General features: G+C 48.8%; 1 protein-coding gene across 4 annotated transcripts in view; it reads left to right on the top strand.

Annotated features, from left to right (window-relative positions):
* The first annotated feature begins 5,148 nt into the window (after positions 1-5,148).
* HID1 (HID1 domain containing) overlaps positions 5,149-22,460 on the top strand; it is a 46,252-nt gene continuing 28,940 nt past the window's right edge. For 2 of the 4 annotated variants that reach the window (XM_006262439.4, XM_019494273.2), the window contains exons 1-3: positions 5,149-5,324; positions 16,721-16,870; positions 19,325-19,495. In XM_006262439.4, coding sequence (XP_006262501.2) covers positions 5,259-5,324; positions 16,721-16,870; positions 19,325-19,495 — 387 coding nt within the window. In that variant the 5' untranslated portion in view covers positions 5,149-5,258. Of the gene's footprint in view, positions 5,325-7,752; positions 7,845-16,720; positions 16,871-19,324; positions 19,496-22,131; positions 22,219-22,460 lie in introns of those variants that run through there. The other 2 variants (XM_019494274.2, XM_019494275.2) reach the window with 2 other exon arrangements.

Genomic DNA, 22,460 nt, shown 5'->3' with positions numbered 1-22,460 from the left:
GCTGCAAAACAGGTGGAGGAGAGAGTACTGGTGCTTGCTGCAAGGTGCCGTTCTGTGTGAACAGAGGGTATCGTACCCACCAGTGCACCGGGAGGGAATGGAGTGGGGACAAGGGGGCAGAGCCTGGTGGGCAAAGCACTGGTCTGGGACTCTGGAGATTTGAGAATCAATTTTAGCTCTGCTTCTTGCTGACGGGGCAAGTCACCAAGCCCCTGGGTGCTCCCTGGGCTGTAAATTGGAGAGAGCAATATTTCCCTTCCCTCCTCCCAACCTCTGTCATCTCTTGAGATCAGGGGTCCCCCGCCTTTGCCAGCTCATGGGCAATACTTAACAAGTCACACTCTGTGGGCAGCATCAGACTCTGCTCTCCCTGTCACCCTCCAGTTTAACCTTTAGCTCCCTGTTTTATGAACAATGTCAGAGGGCAAAGTGTTGCTTGCAAGCGATGGGTTAGAGATGACTGATTGAGGGCTTGTCTACATCACAGAACGGCTGGCACTAGGCTAGCTATGCTGTCAGAGCCCCCTGTCAGAGGTGGTAACATCTTCTGGCTGGTGTGTTTGTGGGGCCAGCATAATTTTACCATTTTTCCTTCTGACACTAGTTGAGCTAGCAAAAGTCCTCTTGTCTTGGTATAGCTGCATCCAGAGTGTGGGTTTCAGCAGCGCAGCTATATTGGCAAGGGGATACAAAGCCAACCTACCTATTTGGGCAAAACTTTAGTCTATACAGTAGTGTAATCATTAGGCTCTGATCTCAAGACAGAGACAGTCCCACTGTATCAAACGTATAGTCCCCAACACAATGGCATCTTTCCAGTCTTGGGCTTCTGGGAATTACAGTAATTAGAATAAAGAAATAGTTAATAGGAAGCGTTAACATGTAAACAACCCCACCCCCTAACTCCATGTACATCAGACCATCTTGCATCTTGCTGGTCCTCTTCTAGCTCCATACCTCCTTGGCATATTAGTTGCTTTTCTTGTGCACAACCACTGAAGGAGCACTCAGTGCAAGTGCTTCCACTTTACCACTTACACACACTCAAGTACAAGCTTATATCTAATTCTGATGTAAACCACCGGTTGTGTCTTTGCTGTATTTGTCTTAGAGCTTTCTACTGGAGCTGTACCCAATTCCGCTGAGGTTTGGTATTTTTATTTTTCAATGTACTCTTCTCCCCAACTCTCCCTCCCCATTGTTCTCCTTTTAATCCCATTCTGAAGTTTGGGCAGATCACTTAAAAACCAGGCCAGACATTACCTTCACTGCTACTCTGGACAATTGCTTCTGGAGAATGAGCAAATGTAGGGCAATCAAGCAATTAGGAGAGCCTTAGGGTCGAGTTCTGTATGCTGGTCTACTGTTTTGCTGTGCTGCTAGCTGCTGGGCTCAATTGATTGTAAGCTCTTTGGGGCTGGGAATGGCCTTTTGTTCATTATTTGTATAGTGCCAAACACAATGGAGTCTTGGTCCCTGACCAGAACTCTGAATTGCTATGGTAATAATCAGGACTTGTGGTAGAGGTGATCTCTTTTATGAAACCAACTAGATTTTTGCAAAAAAACAACAAAATTCTTTTTGAAAATTCTCTTTTGCAAAAATCTAGTTGGTCTCATAAAAGAGATCACCTCTACTATGAGTCCTGATTGCTTTTTCCTCTAAACCAATATGACTACAACCTGCATACCTAACATATGGTAATAAATAATGCCACTCTCTGGGCTTGGGAGTAGCAATGTTGAGTCCCAAGCTATAGAAGTGCTTTGTCTTGCTCTGTCTAGTTAGATAAGGAACAGAATAGCCAGGATCTGAAGGGATCTTCTGATTCTCCTTGCTAAGCAAATGATACAAGGTCTCAAGCGAGGATGGAGAAAAATGAGGATTTTTAGAGGCCTGATAAGGCATCAGAGGAGGGTCTGGGAAAAGGAATTGTATTCATTAGAAAGGCTGGGTATTTTGATGCCTGCTTCTGAATTCCAGGTACCAAATTCATCCCTGATAGAAGTGGATGCCTCTGGACTACAGCCAGTTGAGCTGGTACTGCTTGCCAGCACTGAATTTGGGCCACCAAGAGGTCACCAGTCACTCCTGAAAGTGATGCAAGGCTTGCTACCAAAGATACTAAGGGTCTGAGGGAAAGATGTGCTTGGAGGAAGTCACGTTTTTAGTACAGAAAAATTCCCTGGCTCCGTGTTTGACCACATCACATACAAGACTGACTTAGAGTAGCCTGCAGAAAGGATGGGGTAAGATGTTGTAAGAGCAGCAGACAGTTCAGCATCCCAAGAAAGCTGTCGTGCATATCAGAAAACTCTGGCTAGTCCACTGGCAGGGTCCAGAGAGAGACCTCAACTTCATTTATGGATCCTGGCAGGCAGTGATGGGGAAGGGAAATAAAGAAGGGAGGAGTAAGGAAACCCTAGATAATTTCTTCCTTATTTTTCTCCAACACACTAAAATGCAGTAGGTGATTTGTAAGTCTCCTTCTTTTTAGTGGTGCTGCAGGCCTGGATCATGGAGTATCCTAAAAAGGGGTTTGTTAGTTTTCTGCACTTAGTTAACATGGGCCCTTCTGACCTCCCTGGCTACAATTATCACGGATCAGCGGATGCATTTTAAGTGCCCCGTTCTTCTGTAACTTGGTGTAGATTCACATGTCTGTTCCTACCCTCGGGCAAAGCTAGTGTTGCCAACTTAGCAATGTTGTCCCTACGTGTGCCAACTTTTTGTGGTTCCTTGTGACAAAATGTATCTTTTAAGGACTCTTACCCATTCCTTATGTGTTATACTAGATAAATTGCAGGGGTTGGCAACCCTTTCGGAGCAGTGGGCTGAAGTAACACAGACTGGTTTAAGGTGGGCTGGTGCTTCCACCTTAGAAGCAACCAAGACTTTTCTCCACTTGTGGCACTCCCTGGCAGAGAAATACCACTGGATTGCCCCCTACCACTGAAGTGCCACTTCTATGCAGGTTTTATGGGCCAGATGAAAGGGCTTAGCTGGTCAGATCCAGCCCACAGGCTGTGGGTATTGCTAGATGCCTAGTCTAGTAATATTTTTATGAGATTTACAGGGCCTACCTAGCAACACACGGTAATTTTTTTCATTTGTTTAGTCTGGTGCTTTTGGGAAGCAGTGACACTGCTCAAAGCCCTTTTTGGAATCAATCAGCCTTAGGGTCAGATCTCGGGGAAGACTGGGGGGTGGGGAAACATGCCCCCCACAATCTTCTTCCTGCTGGATTGCACATCGCATGCATCTATTCAGCACAAATACAATTGCCTCTTGGACATGAAGGATTTCCCGATGAACAGTGGCTAGATGGTGCTGTTGATAAAGTTTGTACCTGACAACAGCTCCATGTATTCCATTTTTAGAGGTTTTTAAGACCTGGGTAGACAAAGCCTTGGCTGGGATGATATAATTGGGGATGGCCCTGCTTTGAGCAGGGGATTGGACTAGGTGTGACCTCCTGACATTGGCGATGCATAGGGAGTGCACGTGCACCCCCTGAGTGTGGCGGTGCACCTCCTGTGATCGCCGCTGCTGGTGGCATCTGCTCGCTGACTGCTGGTTGGCACTTGCCACCCTGCCCTGCTGCCAACACTGCCGCAGCTGCCTGCGGGAGCTCCCCACTTGCTGCCACCACATTCCCACTACCACCAGTGCTGCCGCTGCCTGCGGGAGCTCGCCATGCTCCCCCAGCCTCTGGGGGCACGCGGTGCTCATGCCTCCTGAGGTCCCTTCCAACCCTCGTTGTCTGTGATTCTGGGTGGGGGAGGCAGAGAGCAGCCTACACAGACAGACGGAGATGAGAGGGATGTTGTGGGGGGAGAGGGTAAAAGAAACAGAGGCTGGGCTGAAGGTGAGGGGTACTGAGGTCTAAGAGTTGGATGTGAGAGCCTGGGTGCAAGGAAAAACGTCCTGGGTGAGGGAAGAGAGGGCACACAAGCCACAGCCCCCTGCTGTACCTATGGCAGACCTTGCATTGTGTCAGGCTTGGAGGAAGCTTTATTGGATGGTTTGCATTTTTTTTTTAAAGAAATTTTTCATGTTCCAAGCCAAATCAAGTCCAAATCTGCAAGTCAGTTCAGAACCCCACATGGCCCTTACAACCAGCAAACATCCTCCACCCCTACCAGGGGCTTCAGATATTTCCAAAATCCTTTGGTGGGCATCCTATGTGCAGGCCCAAACCAGAGGCTCAGGGTTCGGATGCCCCTGAGTTTCTCTGGCCCTCAGCCATATGGCCGCAGGAGCCTCCCATTTCCATAAAGTGGGCTTGAAGCCCCAACACCTTGGCGGGTACCGAACCGTGCCAGAAGAACAGCTCTCCCCGGGAATGCTTAGGGAAAACTGCCTTCTCGGACCCGATACAGGCAGCCCTCGACTTACAATGTTTCAAGTTATAATGTTTCGCACTTACATTTCTAAATTGACACCCTGTTTCAACTTTATGACATCAGCTTTGACTTTACAACGTTTGATCCGACGTGACGCCACGCCAGTGAACAAGTCACTGTGTCACCCATCTCCCTGGAGAACATCTGTCCAAATGTCCCTGGACACTTTCTTTAAGCAAGCAGACAAGACTCCAGAAAAACCTGCAGCCGAGACTCCTGAGACGACTCCAGCCAAGAGCCCTTCAAAAAGTCCAGCAAAGTCACCTCAAAGAAGTCCTTCCAAATCACTATGATTGCTATTTACAATAGAAATACATTCATGTAGCTGTATTACTCATCTATAATTGATTGAGTACAACATTCTGGGTTATTGTTGGTGAAAACAGGGTATCAGGCCTTGATTCGGGAACCCATCCCCCATTATAACATTGTTTCCTAGGGGAAAAATCGGTTCTGAGTTGCAACGTTTCGACTTCAGAGGGGGTTTTCAGGAACCAAGTGTGTCCTGAGTCTGAGGACTGCCTGTCCCCGGTGTTTCCCCTGCCAGGTAAGTGCGGTTTGTATGGGAGGTGGGGGACGAGGTGAGCTCTGCACGTCCCTTGACTCACAGGCGACGGAGGGGGAGCGGCTGGCAGCAGGGCCGGAGAGGGCAGCAACCGCAGGCAGGGGCGAGGGGAAGGAGCGGAGCAGGAAGAGAAGGGCCGAAGGGAGGAGTAGGGGGAGGGCTCAGCTGCGGCGGTGCGGGCTCGGCGGGCAGGGATGGAGCCGGCGCGGGGCCGCGGGAGGCCGGGCTGAGCGCAGCGGGGAGGAGGCGGCGCCGCCGCAGGAGGAGCTCGCCGCGCCGGGGGCGCCATGGGCAACGCCGACTCCAAGCTGAACTTCAGGAAGGCGGTGATCCAGCTCACCACCAAGACGCAGGTGAGACGCGGCCGGGGATGCTCCGCGGCGGGAGCGGCCGGGATGCCGCCGCATCCCCTGCGCGGGGGAAGCTGCCGGGGCTGGTCCCGCCTGCCCGCGGCTTGCTCGGGCGAGCATGGCCGGTGGGGAAGGAGACGGAGACTCCCAGGGTCGCATCCTGGTGCTGGCTGAGAAGGGCACAGGCCTGGCCACGGCTGTCAGCTTCCCAGGGGCATAGGAAACGAGCGTGGGCAGGGCGCCCAGCTCCCAGCAGGACGGTGCCCGGCTCCCTCCTGCCAGACAGCCTCTCTAGGGAACCCGTTCCCCTGTTTGACTACCCCCCGAGCCAGAATCGGGTTTTATTTTCTTTGCAATCTGGAATCCGAACTTCCCTTGCTGCCGCTCGAGGCCGTTGCTCTTTGCTCTGTCATCTGCCACCCCTGATGGCAAGTCCGGCTCCGTCCCCTTTCCAACGCCCCTTTGGGGAGTTGAAGGCTGCCATTAAATCCAACCCAATCCGGGTCTGCTGTTAGAGGCGGCGGTGGCACCGATGGGGGGATTGCACCCGCGCGCTCGAAGGCTGAAGCCTCGTCTGAACGCTCTCATCGCTTGCCGAGGCTGTGCTCTCGCTCCCTGGTTTCTAGGGGGGCAAACAACAATCGGAAGAGTAGAGGGTCGCTGTGATGATCTGACAGCTAAACATCTTGGGTGCCTACACACCAGCAGCAAGGCTGCCCTGATGTGCTGTAATTACAGCGTGTCGGAGCAGGCTCTGTTCACCGAGTCTGCTGGAGCGAGCTAATGTCTGACTCCAGTGGCTCGTGTATCAGCATCCCTGCACTGGAAAAATGGCAGCAGGGGTGCTTTAACTAAAGCTTGTCGAATGACCTGTAGTTAAAGCACCCCTACCGCCGCTTTTAAGCTCAGGGATGCTAATACACGAGATGTGGCAGCACTTTAGAGTGGCTCTCGAAGCTGCTCTAATTAAAGCACTCCTCTCCATCCACTCCTGGAGCATGTGTATAAACACCCCTTGGGTCTGGACTTCAGCTTGGTTCTTCACAGGCGAGCAGGTGCTGGGAGTTGAGGAGAAGCAACCCAGCGTCGGGGAAGAAGCACCGTCACTACCTTTTGGCCAGCTGATGAGTTGATGGAGCATGGTGGGGAAGCTTGTCTATGAGCTTTTTGAGTGACAGAGGAGGGTTGCTGCCCTAAGGAGCCTTTGATAGCTGACTAGAGGATGTAGAAGGAAAAGAGACTGGAGGGGGTAGAAAAGAGTAGAGATAAATGAGTGTGGGGTGAGAAGACCAAGTGCTGTGCAATCCAGGAGGCACAAGACCAGGGATTTGGGATGGGGAAAGGAAATGGATAGCTTAATTCAGGTCAGGAGACTCCTAGATCCTAGTAGTTGGATTGGAGTATTGTAGCCATGATAGTCCAGCACATGGGCGAAAAGCAAGGGTGTTTGTTTTTCTTTCTATTTTTGGTGATCTCTTTTATTGGACCAACCCCAAAAATATGGTTAAAGAAAAGCGTTTTGGCTGCTATACAGTTAAAGGTACCAAGTCCTACAATTCTGGCTTCCCCTTCCATCATTTGAATGTGTGCATGTAGAAGGAGACACTGCAAAAGGGACTGAGCCCCTCTTTCCTGGTCTCTATGCTACGTCAGTTAAAGCACCTCTTCACGTCCGCGTTTCGCCAGTTGTGTGTGCTGCGAGGCTGGAAGGCAGAGTGGCTCCTCCGGTTTGTTGACATTATGCGGTGAGATAAAGTTGACCGTGGCACTGACTAAAGAAAAGGCATTCTTGGCTGGATTTGCTACAGGGCGCTGCAGAATTGTAGGTGAGACTTATGCCATGTGGAAAAAAGGGTGGGACGGTGAAACACCCATATTTACATACCTGCCAAGGGCATTGGTGGCTGCATGAGCAGCAGTATGCCTGGGCTTTTTTGCAGCCTTGTGATCTGTTCAGGCAACAATCCCCAGGTAACCTCCCAGTCCACTGAGTCATTGGATTTAAAGCATAAAATAAGATATTCGACTGGTTTGAATCGCTACCCTTGGAGGTGTTTATCCAACCCAAACGTTGCTCAGCAGCATGGTTCCTTTTTTGTTACCTTTTCCTCTGTCGCTGGGCAGCAGGACAAATGGAAATTCACCTTTTCATTAAATCATGGGTAACTTGAAACCTGGTGCTGAACCAGGGTTTGATGGCAAGAAAGGGCCCAGCTACAAACATTGTTCACTTGCAGATGAGAGTGTTCAGGTTTTGTCAGCAATTTCAAGCATTGTAAAACCAAGCTCTGGTAACTCGGATATTTCTGTGAATTAAAGGAACCTCCCTTTAAACAAATCTCCCTTCTAAATGTTCTTTTAAAAAAAATTAACAAATAAACCTTGCCCTGCAATGTTTGCTACCTAAACCATGCAGAATCCAGAGCCTGGAAGTGATATGGATCCTAAACCAAAGGGAACGTGCCCACCTTGATTTTAATGGCAAGAAAGGAAGGCCAAAAGCTAACCAACAGCATTATAGAGGTACATAGGATTTTCAAGATGCTTTGGTTTTAATTATGTAATATGACGGTAGTCATTCTGGAAAGAAATCTATTTATAACACAGCTCTGTCCTCTCTCAGCCATATGGATAATTGGAATTTAACTTCATGTAGTTTTCAATTGACAGTGCCTTTTGAATTATAAAACTGCACCTGCTTTTCACCTGAGGATCTGCAGGTGCTTAGGTTTATTATCTGGGTGTTCATAACAGTATTAACCCTTCCAACATATGTGCAAAATTCAGTCTGCCTAACAGAAGAATAACACAAAGCCTAGCCTTGCTAAGGCGTTGCAGCAACTCAGTAGCAGAGCTGAGATCAAACTTGGGAGTGTTTTAATTGAATGCAATCTTCCTCCCTCACTGCAGCTTGGAGATGGAGTAGCTCTTAAAGTTTCAGCAAGGAGCTCATCCTTAAATATAACATTCATGATGTCTTTGAAGTGGTTTTTGTCATGTTTTAACCCAGCCATGTTTGGCCCTAAAGAGATGAGAAGGAGCAAATGAAGAAACAATAAGGATATAATCCCCAGCCCTTTCTCCCCCTGATGGGCAACAGCTGTATCTTGATAAGGTGCTAATTTGAGCCTGATAAGAGAAAGAACTTGTGTCTGGAGAGAGATCAGTTTTGTAACCTGGATATTAACGTGGTTCTGAAAGCATCCGGGCAGATGTCTCTTGACTTCGTCAAAAGCAAACGCCAACTGAACAAATGGTTCTAGCCTTTCATCTGTCAAGGACGGCTGTGATTTTTAAAGCTGTATTTTGTGCTGCTGGTTTTCATGCCAGAGTTTTTCTGTGCCTCTTCCAGAGTTCCAGGAATCATGTTTTCCTCTCTTAAAGCCCATCCTTTTAAGGCCTGGCTTTGCAGCCCGACCACTTCTGCTGCAGTGGTGTGCTTGGGAATTGCTACCTGCTGCTCCAGTATTGCTAGGGGCTGCTGTTGAAAAGTTCAAGGTTCTCCTTTCTGCTCCAAAAACTTGTGTGTGCAGCCTCTGTCTTGTGCAGCTAGGACCGGACATGCCTACTTGCTAGTGTTATCACTGTTTGTCTGCGGACTTGCACTGAGGTGCTTTGCACGCATGGCTCAAACAGGGCTCTGCGGTCAAATTCATATTCCTTGTCTCAAATTAACTATCAGGCCATTGAGGCTGCATCTTGCATCAGGAGTGCATGGGCTCTTCCAGGGCTTGGTTAGGTGCTTCAAAGGTGACTGCTGTGTTCTTTGCTGTCTGTAATTCTAGCTCCTATAGCTGGGACTGAGAAGTATATTATTATCATTGGTATTGGAGCAGTGCCTGTTTGTGAGCTAGGGTCCTGCTCTTCTTGTTGTTGTCCAAATACAGAATGAAAAATGAGTCCCTGCCCCAAAGTACTTGCAGTCAGTGCAGCAGGGATGCTTGCTTGGGTTGGACAAGAAGCAAAGGATGGATTGATAAGGAGCATAAATAGCTACTTGAGGGCTAAGCACCCTCCATAAGTCACTGTTTGAGTTCTTGCAGATGGTAAACCTGCCCTGGGGTATACAGAATGGGTGGCTGGGAACACATATATTATTTAAAGGACCAGCTGCTGAGCACTGGTAATTGGGATAAGACAGTAAATGTGGACTGTGGCTGAGGTCCTGTATTATGGTGTCCATGACTGAAAGTGAATTAGATGCTAGCAGACCCAGGCAAGGATGATGGCAGCAGATAAGGGGGCAGTGTCCTGAGGCCTCTTCCTGTTTACAGGCCCTTGGCAGCTTAGCTCTGTTCTTCTGTTTCCTTTGACGTGGCCTGTTTGCAGGGGGATTACTTTCAGGGATGTGATTCTGTACCGGAGAGCTGGCCAGATTACTGACGTCCAAGCTGCTTCCTCTCTTAATTCCCAGAGTGTTAAAAAGGACTAAACCACACTTTCCATGTAAAGCTAAGGCTGGGGAGAGGGCATGAACAGCACGCAGGAAATTCTCCGTGGAAGTGCCCAGTATAACCAGCCCTGGCCCCAAATATTCAATGCATGAATGGGAGATCTTTGCTTCCCATCTCATCGGAGCACTTGCAGCCATGTTTACCCTCCCTATGTGAGCCGGAGACAGCAGATCTTGCCCTGCCTCACCCTATGGGCCGCATCACCCCTAGCTCTGCCCATCATGCTCTCAACAGCAATGTTAGGCCTCACCAGTCATCCCATTAGCTCGGCTCAGACAGATAGATTGTGCTGCCTCTCTTCTTTTAAACAGTTTCCCGGAAGGGGAGAAGGCTGCCATGTGTTGATTTTAGACCAGTGCTGTCCAGATCCCCCAAGTTTATACTCTCTGCTGAGAGCCCTAACTCCTAGACCTATAATACTAGGTCTCTACTGTAATGACCGCCTTGGTAATAGCCTTCCAGGGGTGTAGGAGGTCCTCTACAGTGTGTTGGAGGCAAATATGGCTCTTTACAGTGCTGATTTGTTGGTTGGGACTGAAGACCTATTTGTTTCCCGTGCTGTATCTGGAGGAGCTGATGCGGCTGTGCTTCATTACAGCATTAATGGGGCTTCTGAAGCCAGACCAAACAGCGATTCTGTGTACACATGCATGGCCTGTCTCTGTGACCCTAGGGACAGTGGCATCTATTGCTGTATCCTACATAGAACCAGGACTTCTGATTAAGGCTTTTCTTGCTGGAGTTTCAGATTTAACCAGCTCATAAGGGACTGAGATGGGAAAGGCTGACTTCTGATGCTCTTTAGCTCCCTGTGTTAGAAATCGCATAGAGGGACATGTAATGAACTCGGCCACAGTTTGGGCCAAGTGGAAATGACTGTATGTTCTTGTCTACACTCTTGCCTTTTCCCAAGAAACCAGCTGCTGGAAATTGGGATGTGCGTTACAAACGGGGAAACAGTAACAGCAGTTTTTCCCCGCTTAAATGTTTGCAGGGCAAAAGCAAAAGTAACTGCACAAGATCTGCAGGCTGGACTCTGGATGCTGCTACTCAGTTACTTTACTACAAGGGAAGATCTTTTGCCCCCCTTCTGCCTTTCAGGCACAAGGTGTGTCTCTTTTCCCAGGATGTATTGCTTGTGAGAAAACAGGGTAATCCCTGTGTAAGACTCTGTGAGGAAGTTGTCTTAGGAAAAGTTCAGTAGTGTTCTGCCAAAAGGGAGGCAAGTGCATCTGCATTGAGCAGCATTTGGGCCTCAGATCCTTAATTACAAACAAGGGGCAGTGGGGGTGATATAGCTGGGGATGGTCCTGCTTCGAGCAGGGGGGTGGTCTAGATGACCTCCGGAGGTCCTTCCAACACTAGTTGCCCGTGATTCTATGAATGGGGGTAGGTTACTCAGTTGTATACACTCTTGGATCCGTGCTGAGCCTGTGTCCCAGGATTGTACTAGAGAGACCGTCTGTTTAGATGAGGAATGCAGCTGACCTGTTGTGTCTGTTAAGTTTTCCAGAAATGTGGTTTCAATCCTTGGTCAGCCCTTGTCCTGTTATCATAAATGCCCCTAGCTTGGCAAATTACTGTCCTGCTGGCAAGGTTCCCTTGTAGTGTCAGCTGAGTACAATATTAGTTTCCTCTCTTAAAGTGATCTGCAGTTTTATAACATGCTGTAAAACAGCTGCTGTATTCCACCACGGAGGCGGCTGCATTTCCGTAATAGGAAGTGATGATGGGATATAGAGCTGTGGAGTCTCTCAGAAGGAATGTGTAAGACATCAGGTATGTTTTACAGGTAGGGCCAGATCCAAGGGCTTGGCTCCTTTTTAGGCAGATCAGCGAAGATCAGCTTTGTCCTCACGCTTTGCACATGGTGGCTCCAGTTGAGATGCATCCCATGAGCCCAGCCCTCCTGAGCTGAGTTTTTGCAAATCTAGTTGGGAGCAAGTGAGTGCATGTGGAGATTCCCCGCTGGTAGCATCGGTGTTGAATTCTTTGCAAAAATCCCTTTTTCTGGGAAAAGAGGTCTAATCCCTTTTCCTGGGAAAAGAGGTCTGGGGCTTTATTCAGTCCGTGTTTGGTAAAATCAAAAGGCTTTCAGTACTAGAGCAATCACGGATCACCTGTGTTTAAGCACCTTCTTTCTGAAATGATTGTGGAGTCATTCATTTCATGGCTAGAAGGATCAAGACAAGGACAGCGATAGCAGAGTTCTTGGCATTGGTGCCTTACAGACAAAAACCACAATGAAAGGAACCTGCTGTATGAGTCTTGGCGCTGCCTGCCTGCTCCTCTCACTTTCTGGCCTTTGGGCGTTGGTGATGCATCCCCTGCCTGGAGTTATGGCTGTTAACTCAGACAATGTATTGCCTCACTGCATCCGGCTGTGGGGGAGCGAAGCCGAGTGCTTCTCTCTCTCTCCGTTGGAGCTGCGAATGAGGAAGTCTCTGTCGTGATATGCCTAGTATGCACGTAGAAACTTGTGGCAAAGCTTGGGTAAATTAATGTTGGAAGAGAAGTCATGGAAAATGTTTCCCTTTCAGCTCTCACTCCCACCTCCCCTGTTCCAGTCTAACGCAATGGATCTGCTCACTGCATATAATAGCCTCTGTTAGGCAAGAGCTGTTTGTTTTCTGAGTCTGTCTTACGTCAAGGGCAGGAGGTCTGAGGCTCCGTCTCTTCCAAACTGGAGGGTCAGGAGTGTGTAGCCAGCCAGCATTCTGGCTGAACAAGCACACCTCGGGGCGTATGCAGTGCCGGAAACTCTCCCCTTCTTCAGGTAATCCAGTAATACCAGTCACTTGCGTAACACCAGCTGTTCAAGGATCTCCCAGTGTTTTACAGGCTCGCAACTCTAACCTGCTTGGTGAGTTGGAGACACAGCTGTGTTGCCTTCATTTTACAAAGCGGAGAGACTGAGGCATGTCGGCCAAGTGAGTTGCTTCTCAGATCACATAGTAAAGTATGAAGCAAAGCCAGGAGCAGACTCCAGGAGTCCTGATTTCCATAGTCATGCATGGATTCTTGCATACATTGACCACAGTCACTTGCGTACCCTAGACAGCTGGCTTGGGACACCTTTATACAAGCTGTTCCCAATTATTTCATGGTGTGAATTATATTTTGATAGAGCCAGCATCTTCTGGGTTGCATTTCTTTCCCTTTGCACTCGCATGGACCATCCCTTCTCCCGTTTGTCCTTGTGTAACAGGTGGCTACAACAGTAATTGCCCACATGGGAAAGTAGTATTAGGCCAAAGGTCTAATGTCATTTCAAGTTGTTTAATGAACCAAAGAAGCTGGGAAGAAGAATAGGAGCCATGGGTCAGCCATATCTTCATGAACCATCAGCAAGTGCTCCACATGCTGCCTGTGATCTGTGGATCAGTTTGAACACAGCTGCCTTGCACCAAATGGAAACATACTTCCCAGCTGTATGCTCAGTAGTGAAGACTGTGGGATCTTCTAGCAATGGTGTGTGTGATGCATTTGGGTCCATCTTGACAGACCCATAGGCCTGTGTTGAGTCCTACTGGCTTCAGTGGAGGAATGCAAGGGTCCACATATGTGACTCCAATGCTAGGATTTGGGTGCCTTACCGTGTGTGATTTATGACACTCATGGTTATATCAAAAACCAACCCCAAGGTCAGAGTGGGAGCCCAAATGGAGCCCAAAATGAAAGTGCTGAAGGAGCTGGCCAAAGTCATTGCAGGTCCCCTGGCGAAACTCTTCCACAACTCATGGCACTCTGGAGAAGTCCCTGAGGACTGGAAGACGGCCAGTGTTGTTCCCATCCACAAGAAGGGCGGGAGGGAGGACCCGGGTAACTATAGGCCAGTCAGCCTAACTTCCATCCTAGGGAAAATCCTAGAAAAGTTCATCAAGGAGTCTATCTGTGATAAGCTTGCAGAAGGTAAGATCCTGAATGACAGCCAGCATGACTCCATCACGAGCAGGTCTTGCCTTACCAACCTCATCTCCTTCTATGACCAGGTAACTGGCCACCTGGACACAAGTGAACAGCTTGACATTGTATTCCTTGACTTCCAAAAGACCTTTGAGCTAGTATCCCACAATGTCCTTGCGAGAAAATTGGAGGATTGTGGGCTTAACTCTGAGACAGTCAGGTGTGTGAGAAACTGGCTGCAGGATAGGACCCAGAGAGTTGTAGTGAGCGGATCTGTGTCATCCTGGCGAGAAGCAGGCAGTGGTGTCCTGCAGGGGTCGGTGCTTGGTCCAGTGCTTTTCAACATCTTTATTAATGATTTGGATGCTGGAGTGAAGAGCTCTCTGGCCAAATCCTCAGGCGACACCAAGTTATGGGGGAGTGTGGTCACACTTGAAGATAGGCTACAGTTACAGGCAGACCTAGACAGGCTGGCAGGTTGGGCTGACTGGAACCCAATGAAGTTCAATGTTGAGAAATGTAAAGTGCTTGACCTCGGGATGAGCAACCCCCAACACACCTACGGACTTGGCAGCACCAAACTGTCTAGCACCATGAATGAAAGGAACCTGCGGGTAATAATAGATCATAGTATGAATGCGCCGGCAGTGCAATGCTGTAGCCAGTAGGGCAAATAATACCCTGGCGTGCATCAATCGATGCATCTCCAGCAAAACCAAGGAGGTGATTCTTCCGCTCTACTCAGCACTAGTGAGACTGCAGCTGGAGGACTGCATCCAGTTCTGGGCACCACACTTCAACAAGGACCTGGACTAGCTTAAGAGAGTCCAAAGAAGAGCCACCCGTATGATCAGAGTGTTAAAAGGCAAGCCATACGAGGAAAGACTGAGGGATCTGGGACTCTTCAACCTGAGGAAAAGAAAGCTGAGAGGGGACCTGCTACATTAGGGGAGGACATCAAGGGCTCAGTGAGCAATGGTTCACCAGGGCACCCAAGGGGAGAACCAGGAGTAATGGCCACAAACTCCTGGAAGATTGATTCAGGCTCAACATTAGGAAAAAACTTCTTCACAGTCAAGGTGTCCAGACTGTGGAGTAAGCTCCCTCCAGCAGTGGTGCAATCGCTTACCCTGGACATCTTCAAGAGGAGACTGGATGGTCACCTTGTGGGGTCTCCTGACCCCCAGTTATCATTCTTGCTTGGTGCAGGGGGCTGGACCCGATGATCTTCCAAGATCCCTTCCAGCCCCTTACAATCTATGAAAGGTATCATGGCAGGCAACAGGTATTCTTCAGTTCCCTTGAATCTTTTTATTCGGGGAATTCAGGTGAGGATATTTTCTAAAGAGTATTTTGTTTATATTAACAAATAATTTGACCAGTCCCATCTATATATGGCATGGCTTTAATGCAGCACCTGGAATTGGATGTATCAATGCATTTGTCTTTGAAGAATTACTGAACTGGATGCCGATTCCCAGGTCATGCATTTTTGGGGGATATCTGTAATTTGTGGAGAGACTTCTGCAGTGAGGTGGTGGCAGTGTTTGTACGGGAGGAGCCACATTCAGGTATCAGAGTCATGGGACGTTAGATCAGCGCGGACTGTTTCAAGCACCACTTGTTTCCTTCAGATGCTCAGAGGAGCATGTAATAGTGGTGGTTTCTTGCCCAGCTTGCTGTGTGTGCTTCTTGTTGCCCGTGTACTTTGGAAAGGCAGAAAAGCATTGAAACTCTTCCATGGTGCAGCAAGCCTTGTTTCGGACAAGATGGCTCATTGATTTCAATGGGGAGGGTTGCACTGTACATCTAAGGGTTATGTCTGCTCCTTTTAATGCTCGTGGCAATTTCATCTCCTTTGCAATCATTCCTCTTGGCCTGGCAGATGCAGTACAGCTACAAGAGCGCAAATCAGGGTCTCTGCTGCTTTGTTTTCCACTGAATCACCTGACGCCCACACTCTAATTGCAGCATCTCTCTTTGGGGAGATGATGCAGATGGCTGAGAGGGCACTTCCTGTGATTACTTTGATGAATAAATTGAGGACGCTCGGTCTGTAATTAATGGGGAGGGAAGAGAATTGCAGCCCAGTTCTTTGGGTTGTACGGTCCCTTTCCCCAGTATAGGTGGGCTGTAAGAGACAAAACCGGACAAACCGATCTCCTGTCCATGGCTAATAACCCTCATGGCGGCCCCAGGAATGGGACTGGGAGAGAAGTGTACATTTCCATTCCCTGCAAAGGGAGATGGCAGGGCTGTTGAGAGGAGTGTCCGCCACTCCAGAGACCCAGCGGACTGGGTAAGAAGGAGCATGTCTCCAGATGCAGAGGAACTGTGTTCATGGGGCAGGGAGTCACATTTTGCTGGTGTGAGAGCCCTCGGACTGTTCTAGGATCTGGTTTTTTTGTATGATAACTGGCTTTTCTGTTGTTTCATCCTTGCTCTTCCACCCACCTTTGTCTCATGCAGTCTTTGTACCTTGTTGTGATGGATTCTGAACTTTATGGGGTACGGCCTTTCACTTGAGCATGCTCCTAGCCCACGAGGCCTTCCCAAGGCACTGGCAGAGTGCAGGGAAGTAGCACAGTCCATCTGCTTTGAACCCATTGCACCTGCTACATGTGTCAGGTTGACACTTACCCTGGTGTCTAAGGACTCCTGTTTGTGCCTTCTCATTGGTGTCAGCCTCAGAAACCCCATGCTGGTGTGAATGATGCACATGTGCCGTGTGAAGACCTGCTGGTACCTGTTGATCCTCTCCACCAGAAATGCAGGTGTAATGTGCACTTGACTCCTCATTCTCCGTTTAGTAACTTTTCATTCAGCTGCCATAACAGATGGGGCTTTGGGAGTAGGGACGGCAAGCTACAGAATGGATGGATCAATACAGGGGCACATTCCTTCATTTTAATGTGTTGGTATCCACTGGATCCCGGTTGGCCCCAAAACTGAACAAGTCAAATGGGGGTCTTGGAGGGTTATTGCTCCTTGTCCTTCTTTGCTTTCTGCTTCTGTAACCCTTGGTTTGTCTCTTCACAGCCTGTGGAAGCAACAGATGATGCCTTCTGGGACCAGTTTTGGGCAGACACAGCCACTTCGGTGCAGGATGTCTTTGCCCTTGTACCAGCTGCTGAAATCCGAGCAGTGAGGGAAGAATCACCTTCAAACTTGGCTACTCTGTGCTATAAGGTAAGGTGCCTTCTCCTTTTCTCCTGGAGTGATATTCATCTTCGCACAAAGAACCACAACGAGGCTTATGCCCCGCAGAAGTCCCACCACTTGAGCAGCTTGTTGCACAGGGAAGAATTTCCTCCCCCTCAAGAGCAAGGGGCCTCTTGCTTATAGGTTTCTACTAGATGGTATTGCAGGTGCCTTCTCAATGCTGCTCTCTGTGATTAACAATATCTCACGTACTCGCCAGCTCTTGAGTTGGTATTTGTGACTGATGATGGCTACATAAACAAATGGGTGGAGCTGAAATGCTCAGTGCCTTGTGGGGCAAGTACAGCAGGAATCAAAGGTCTTCCAAATGCCTTTCCCTACCCTCCTGCTGCACTCCTCTTTAGGCCGGCTTGTCCCTTTATTCTCCTGATGTAGAACGGCAGATCCCTTTTCTGCCCTGCAGTGCAAGGGTGGTTTGCATCCGTTTCCTGTCTTGGTTTACCACAAACCACAGTCGGCTTCTGATCAGCTTAGCACTTTTCTCTACTAGGCTCCAATGCCCCCGGTCCTTGGTTGACATGTAGGCTGCCGGCTTGTTGGAGGTCATGGCACGCCGTGTATCAGTGCCGTGTGTCCTTGATGGAGCCCGTGCTTCTGCCTCCCCATCAGAGTATTTTATTGCTCCTTCATGTTCACCATCTGCCTCAGCTCTTCCAGTATAGCTCGAATAACACCAGCTATGGTGTTGCTCACCCTAAAATCCTCATCAATGCATAATTATGAGAAAGTCTTGAGCCTTTTTCCATCTCTTCTGCCACTGTCTGTTTGGCATTAGCATGTCCCTGGATGCTAGTTTTTCAACTTTGCCCTTTTGGGGGATTGAACACAAGGGACATCTACTTGCATTTCTACTTGCCAGAGCTGCCAAGCTGTCAAGTCAGGAGGATGTGGCTGGCTGTGGCTGTGTAGGGAACAGGCTGTTCAGCAAGACTTAGGAAGGCATTGGTACAAATAATGCTTCAGGCTCTTTCTGCCCTGTGATTTTCAGGCATGCAAACAGTCTTGCTGAGAAATCATAGAACTTAACTTTCCTAGCATTGTTTTTGAGAACCTTTTTCCACCATGGCTATTCCTCCACAGTAGTATCACTGTAGGTAGACCATAGATTTTTTGAGAGCACTGTCCCAGCCCACCTCACCTCATTCCCCATAAAGCAATTGTACAGTAGTCATCTACCCATTAGAAAGTGCCATGAGAGACCTGATTGCTGCAGGATTATCCCTCCAGCTGGCCTTAAGCACAGTTAGATATTGAGTATGAATGGGAGCAATGTGCAACAGCTTAGATTTTTGTGGGCTGTAGCACAGTTCAGGACCACATGTTATTCCTATTCATGTTGGGAACTGCAACAATTCTTAACAATGGGCTTGCTGGAGTTTACATCATTGCAATGGAGAGAAATTGCTATAATGCAGGTGCAGTGTCATTTGTAAGCATGTGTGATTTGGCCTCAGTCTCTTCCCACTATACTGAGCTGTAACTGTGCCTGGAATATGCACAAGCTTAATCCTAAGGTAAAGCATGGCCAGGTCCCTTGATAGCACAGACAGCACTTAAATACCCATTAAGGCAGTGACATGGTGACAAAGTCAGTGAATTACATTGTCTATCACAAAAGTCAGCAGAAAGGCACCACCTATGAATTGGAAAGTTAAAAGTCAAGTCTTTGAAAATATCCTGGCCTCCGCTGATTTGTGCTCAGGGCATGAGGAGTAAGTGGAACAGGAGCAGATGTAAGGGGTAAATGCTTCTTTTTGTGTCTTGCAAATCAAATGCATAGCTTGTTGCCCATGAGAAGCTACTATAGCTGTTGGGCAAGGTGAGTCTCCCCAGTCCAGAGCAATGCAGGTGACACCAGTAGTCCCTACCCCCTTGTTGGAAGAGAGGCCAAACACTGGGCAGGCCACGGTGATGTAACTCCTCTCAGCTAAGGGGCATTCTCTCCAGGTCAGTACTAAGAGACATGTCTGGGGTGGAGAAAGCCCGTGCTATACGTGTTCTGCAAAACTGGAAGACTTCAAAGTCTCCTGATCCAGCTCTACCTTCACTTCTTCAGTAGGGGGAAGAAGAGGAGGAAGCATATGGCTTGGAGATCTGTATTTCCCAATGAGAAAGCAGGCTCTTACTCTCTGGGAAAGAAGCCATCTCTTTGCATGGACCAAGGCCCCATTGGGCTAGGTGCTGTGGCCATGGCTTCTAATTGCGACATCTGTACAAATAATTTAATAATAGCTGAGAGTCCCTTTATTTCTACATCCCCTAAAAGGGGAGATGCCATCAGTCATCACAGAAGCGTGACATAATGAAGAGAGATCTTGCTAAATGATGATGGGCTACCTGTAGCTCTGTGTTAGGGTCCACATGTCTGTAGCCTGCGGGATGCCAGCATTGTGCTACTTTGCTTTGTTTTGTTTCCATCAGGCTGTGGAGAAGCTGGTTCAGGGAGCGGAGAGTGGCTGTCACACAGAAAAGGAGAGGCAAATCGTTTTGAACTGCAGTCGGCTTCTCACCCGCATCCTGCCATACATCTTTGAGGATCCTGACTGGAGAGGCTTCTTCTGGTCGACTGTACCTGGGGCTGGACGAGGAGGGGTCTGTGTCTATTGACTCATGTCATTGTTGGGCTAGGAATGGAGGGAGGGAGATGTTGCAGGAAGCAAAGACCATGTGGCACCAAAAAAAGATCAGTTAGGAGCAGCTTTGTTTCAGTAGGTTGAGCCATTGGTTCTCACCCTTTTTAGACTCAAGGCACTCCTTGGAAAATGCTGTTTTTTAGCTTCAACTTGTTTTGTTTTTTTTGCTAAGGTAAATAATAGAGTAATTTTTCTGTTCCAGAGATCTCAGACAGATCACAGCCGGTCAGAGTGTTTCAGTGCTATGGATTCCCATTTGAAATCTCTGGGTTTATCTTGTGAATCATGTTTGCACACCTAATAGCACTGTTATCCATACACAAAGTTGCTGTGGCACCCTGGTTGAGAATCACTGGGTTGAATCTTGTGGGAAGCTTCTTGAAAGATGCAGAGTGGGTCTAGCTGCCTCCATACTGAGTGTGCTGGGATGGGCTGAAAGCAAGTGTACAGTCCTTCTGTAGCACCACCGTTATTGCCCGCTGCTTCTCCCTGAAGTTGCTTTGTTCAGCACAGGCTGGTGTCTATTGGAGTATTTCAGTCACTTGGCTTTTGTGGGTAAGACCTTGCCTACTCAAGGTGGTTGATCCAATATAACATCAAATGTGAATTTAAACAAATACAAGTATTCTGGTGCATAAAGCTTGGGTGGAACCTCATATTTTAGTTTACCAGTGGCTAAAGCCACTCAGGAACCAAATTAAACTGAAATAATATTATGACAGAGCTATGTGCAGAGAAGCTCTATGAGTTGTAATGCAGTGGCCCTTTCCTGATCTGAGCTTTACTGCTTTTGAGCTAGGCATGTGTGGCCCAGTAGTTGGAAATTAGGAAGTACTCTAATTAGGTTGTATTACTGGTTCCGCTACTAACTTGGGTAACCTTAGGTGAGTGACAATGCTTCTGCATTTGCATTGGCATGGGGATAGTGATGATACTTGCTGTGTCACATTTTGTGGTGTCAAGGTGGAAGGGTGTAAAATGCTCTAGGATCCTTGGCTGCAATATTATTGCTGTTCCTGTACATAACAGCATAGCAGCAGGGGAGCATTGATTTGCCTACTTGCTAGAACAGCAGCTGGTCCTTTAATACAGCAGCAGTGCTCTCCTTGGAGACGCTGGGTCTGCAGTCTGGCACTTCTGGGCTTTGTGCTGCCGAGTGCAGCTGTATCCCCTCTACAGTAGTGTCCAGCAGTGCCTTTCATGGAGGCTTAGTGGAGTGGCAGAGAGGGGGGTTTGGAACAGCAAGAGCCTTGATCTATTTGAATTAAAAAGGCCGTGGGACAGCAAGAGCCTTGAGCTGTCTCAGTCTCTCACTTCTAATCTATCTCACCTGAGCCCATTTTAAAGGAAAATGCTGGCAGGCAGGGAGAGGGGACTTGGGTACTTTTTTCTCACTGTGTGATTGGACAGGCCTCCATCCTGGGGAATAGAGCTATGTGGGAGCACAGTGTGCGAGCAGCCTTGTTTGGGGGGAGGGACAGTGCACTGCTTTGTGCTTGGACACAGCTTGGCTGTTGTTAGACACCGAATGCGCACCTCGCTTGGCAGCTGTGTAGGCCAATGGTTATTGGACTCAAAGGGCACTCTAGCCTGTTAGGGTGGTTAGGGAATGGCAGGCACTGATGGTGCCATTTCAATTCCTGGTCCATTCGTCCTGCGCTTATGCATCATGAATGCTGATTTGGGCTTTACCAATGAGTCAAGGCCCCCAAATGGTGCGTGAGCTGACTCTGAATAAAGCTGGCTATACTGTGAGGCAGGAGATCCATGCACAGAGCCTACAAGCAGTGGGGAAGCCAGCTGTTGGATCATCACATCCATACCTTGCCCGCACATATGGGAGCTGCTGTGTTGCACTCTGATAGGTGGCTCTGGTTCTTGGAACTGGAGCATAAGTCGCAGGGATGCTTAGCTCGCTAACAGAGAGGAAAGAAGGTACAAGTGAAAGCATCCCCTGCTGGTTTTGTCCTCGAGGTGGCAGCTTTCCATCAGGTGCAGAGTGGGGAGGAGTCCTGGTACCTGAACCCTAGAATGCGTTTCCTGGCTGGGTTTCCTACCTGGAAGGGACTGTCCTATAGGTGTGGGTGAGGGTGAATGGCAGATCCCAATTTGGCGAGGCTGGGATCAGAAGTAAGGATGATCCTTTGCAGCTGTAGATAATGGATATACATCCTGGGGCATTCCCAGTGTGGTGGAATGGGGAGAAGAGAGACCTCAGTTCATTAAACATGATAAGTACCCTCCTAGGGACTTCTTAGAGAATGAAGCACCTTCCCTGTGGTGACAAGGATCTGCTGGTTCCTTACGTTCTCTCTGAATCGCCTGACTGTAGCTGGTGCCAGCAGGGCTGATATCCCCTGCACGCAGGTGATGTGTCTGCTAGCTCAGGCTACACTGGTGCGGATCATCCTTTTTATACATAATCCCTTTTGACCTCGAGGCAGCTCTGATTTCAAAGCAAAAGCATCTTTGCTGCCTTCCAGCTGCCCCCCACCACTCCCGGCCCTGTCCTTACACGTGGGAACCTTTCATTGGTCTGTGATGTTGCACTAGGAGACGTCAGCACGGTGCAGACGATCCTCTCCGTTCAGCTGCGATGGAGCGGCTGTGTGTCACGCACACGTTGAAAAAGGCCAGGCTGTTGCAGAGATGCTCCTCGCCCTCTCCTGGCAGAAGGCTGCGGTTAGCTGTGGGGGGGAAGGCGTGATGCTTATGGGAGGGAGTGGAGAGGTTCCCCTGGAAACGGATGCAGCACAGTAACCATGCGTGACAAGCGTTGGCCTCTGGATTTGCTGGGGTTGGGGAGAGCAAGATCCACTCTGCTGCTAGTACTCAGTCTGCCATGGCAGGCTGGGGGCGCTTGCCTCCTTTCTTCTCCCCAGCTCTGGGTAGCACATGCCAGGGTTGGAAACCTTAATTCAGTT

Source organism: Alligator mississippiensis, chromosome 8 (genome assembly GCF_030867095.1).
Source record: "Alligator mississippiensis isolate rAllMis1 chromosome 8, rAllMis1, whole genome shotgun sequence".
In the NCBI taxonomy this organism is placed as follows: domain Eukaryota; kingdom Metazoa; phylum Chordata; order Crocodylia; family Alligatoridae; genus Alligator; species Alligator mississippiensis.
This window is presented reverse-complemented; position numbering and strand designations above follow the sequence as displayed.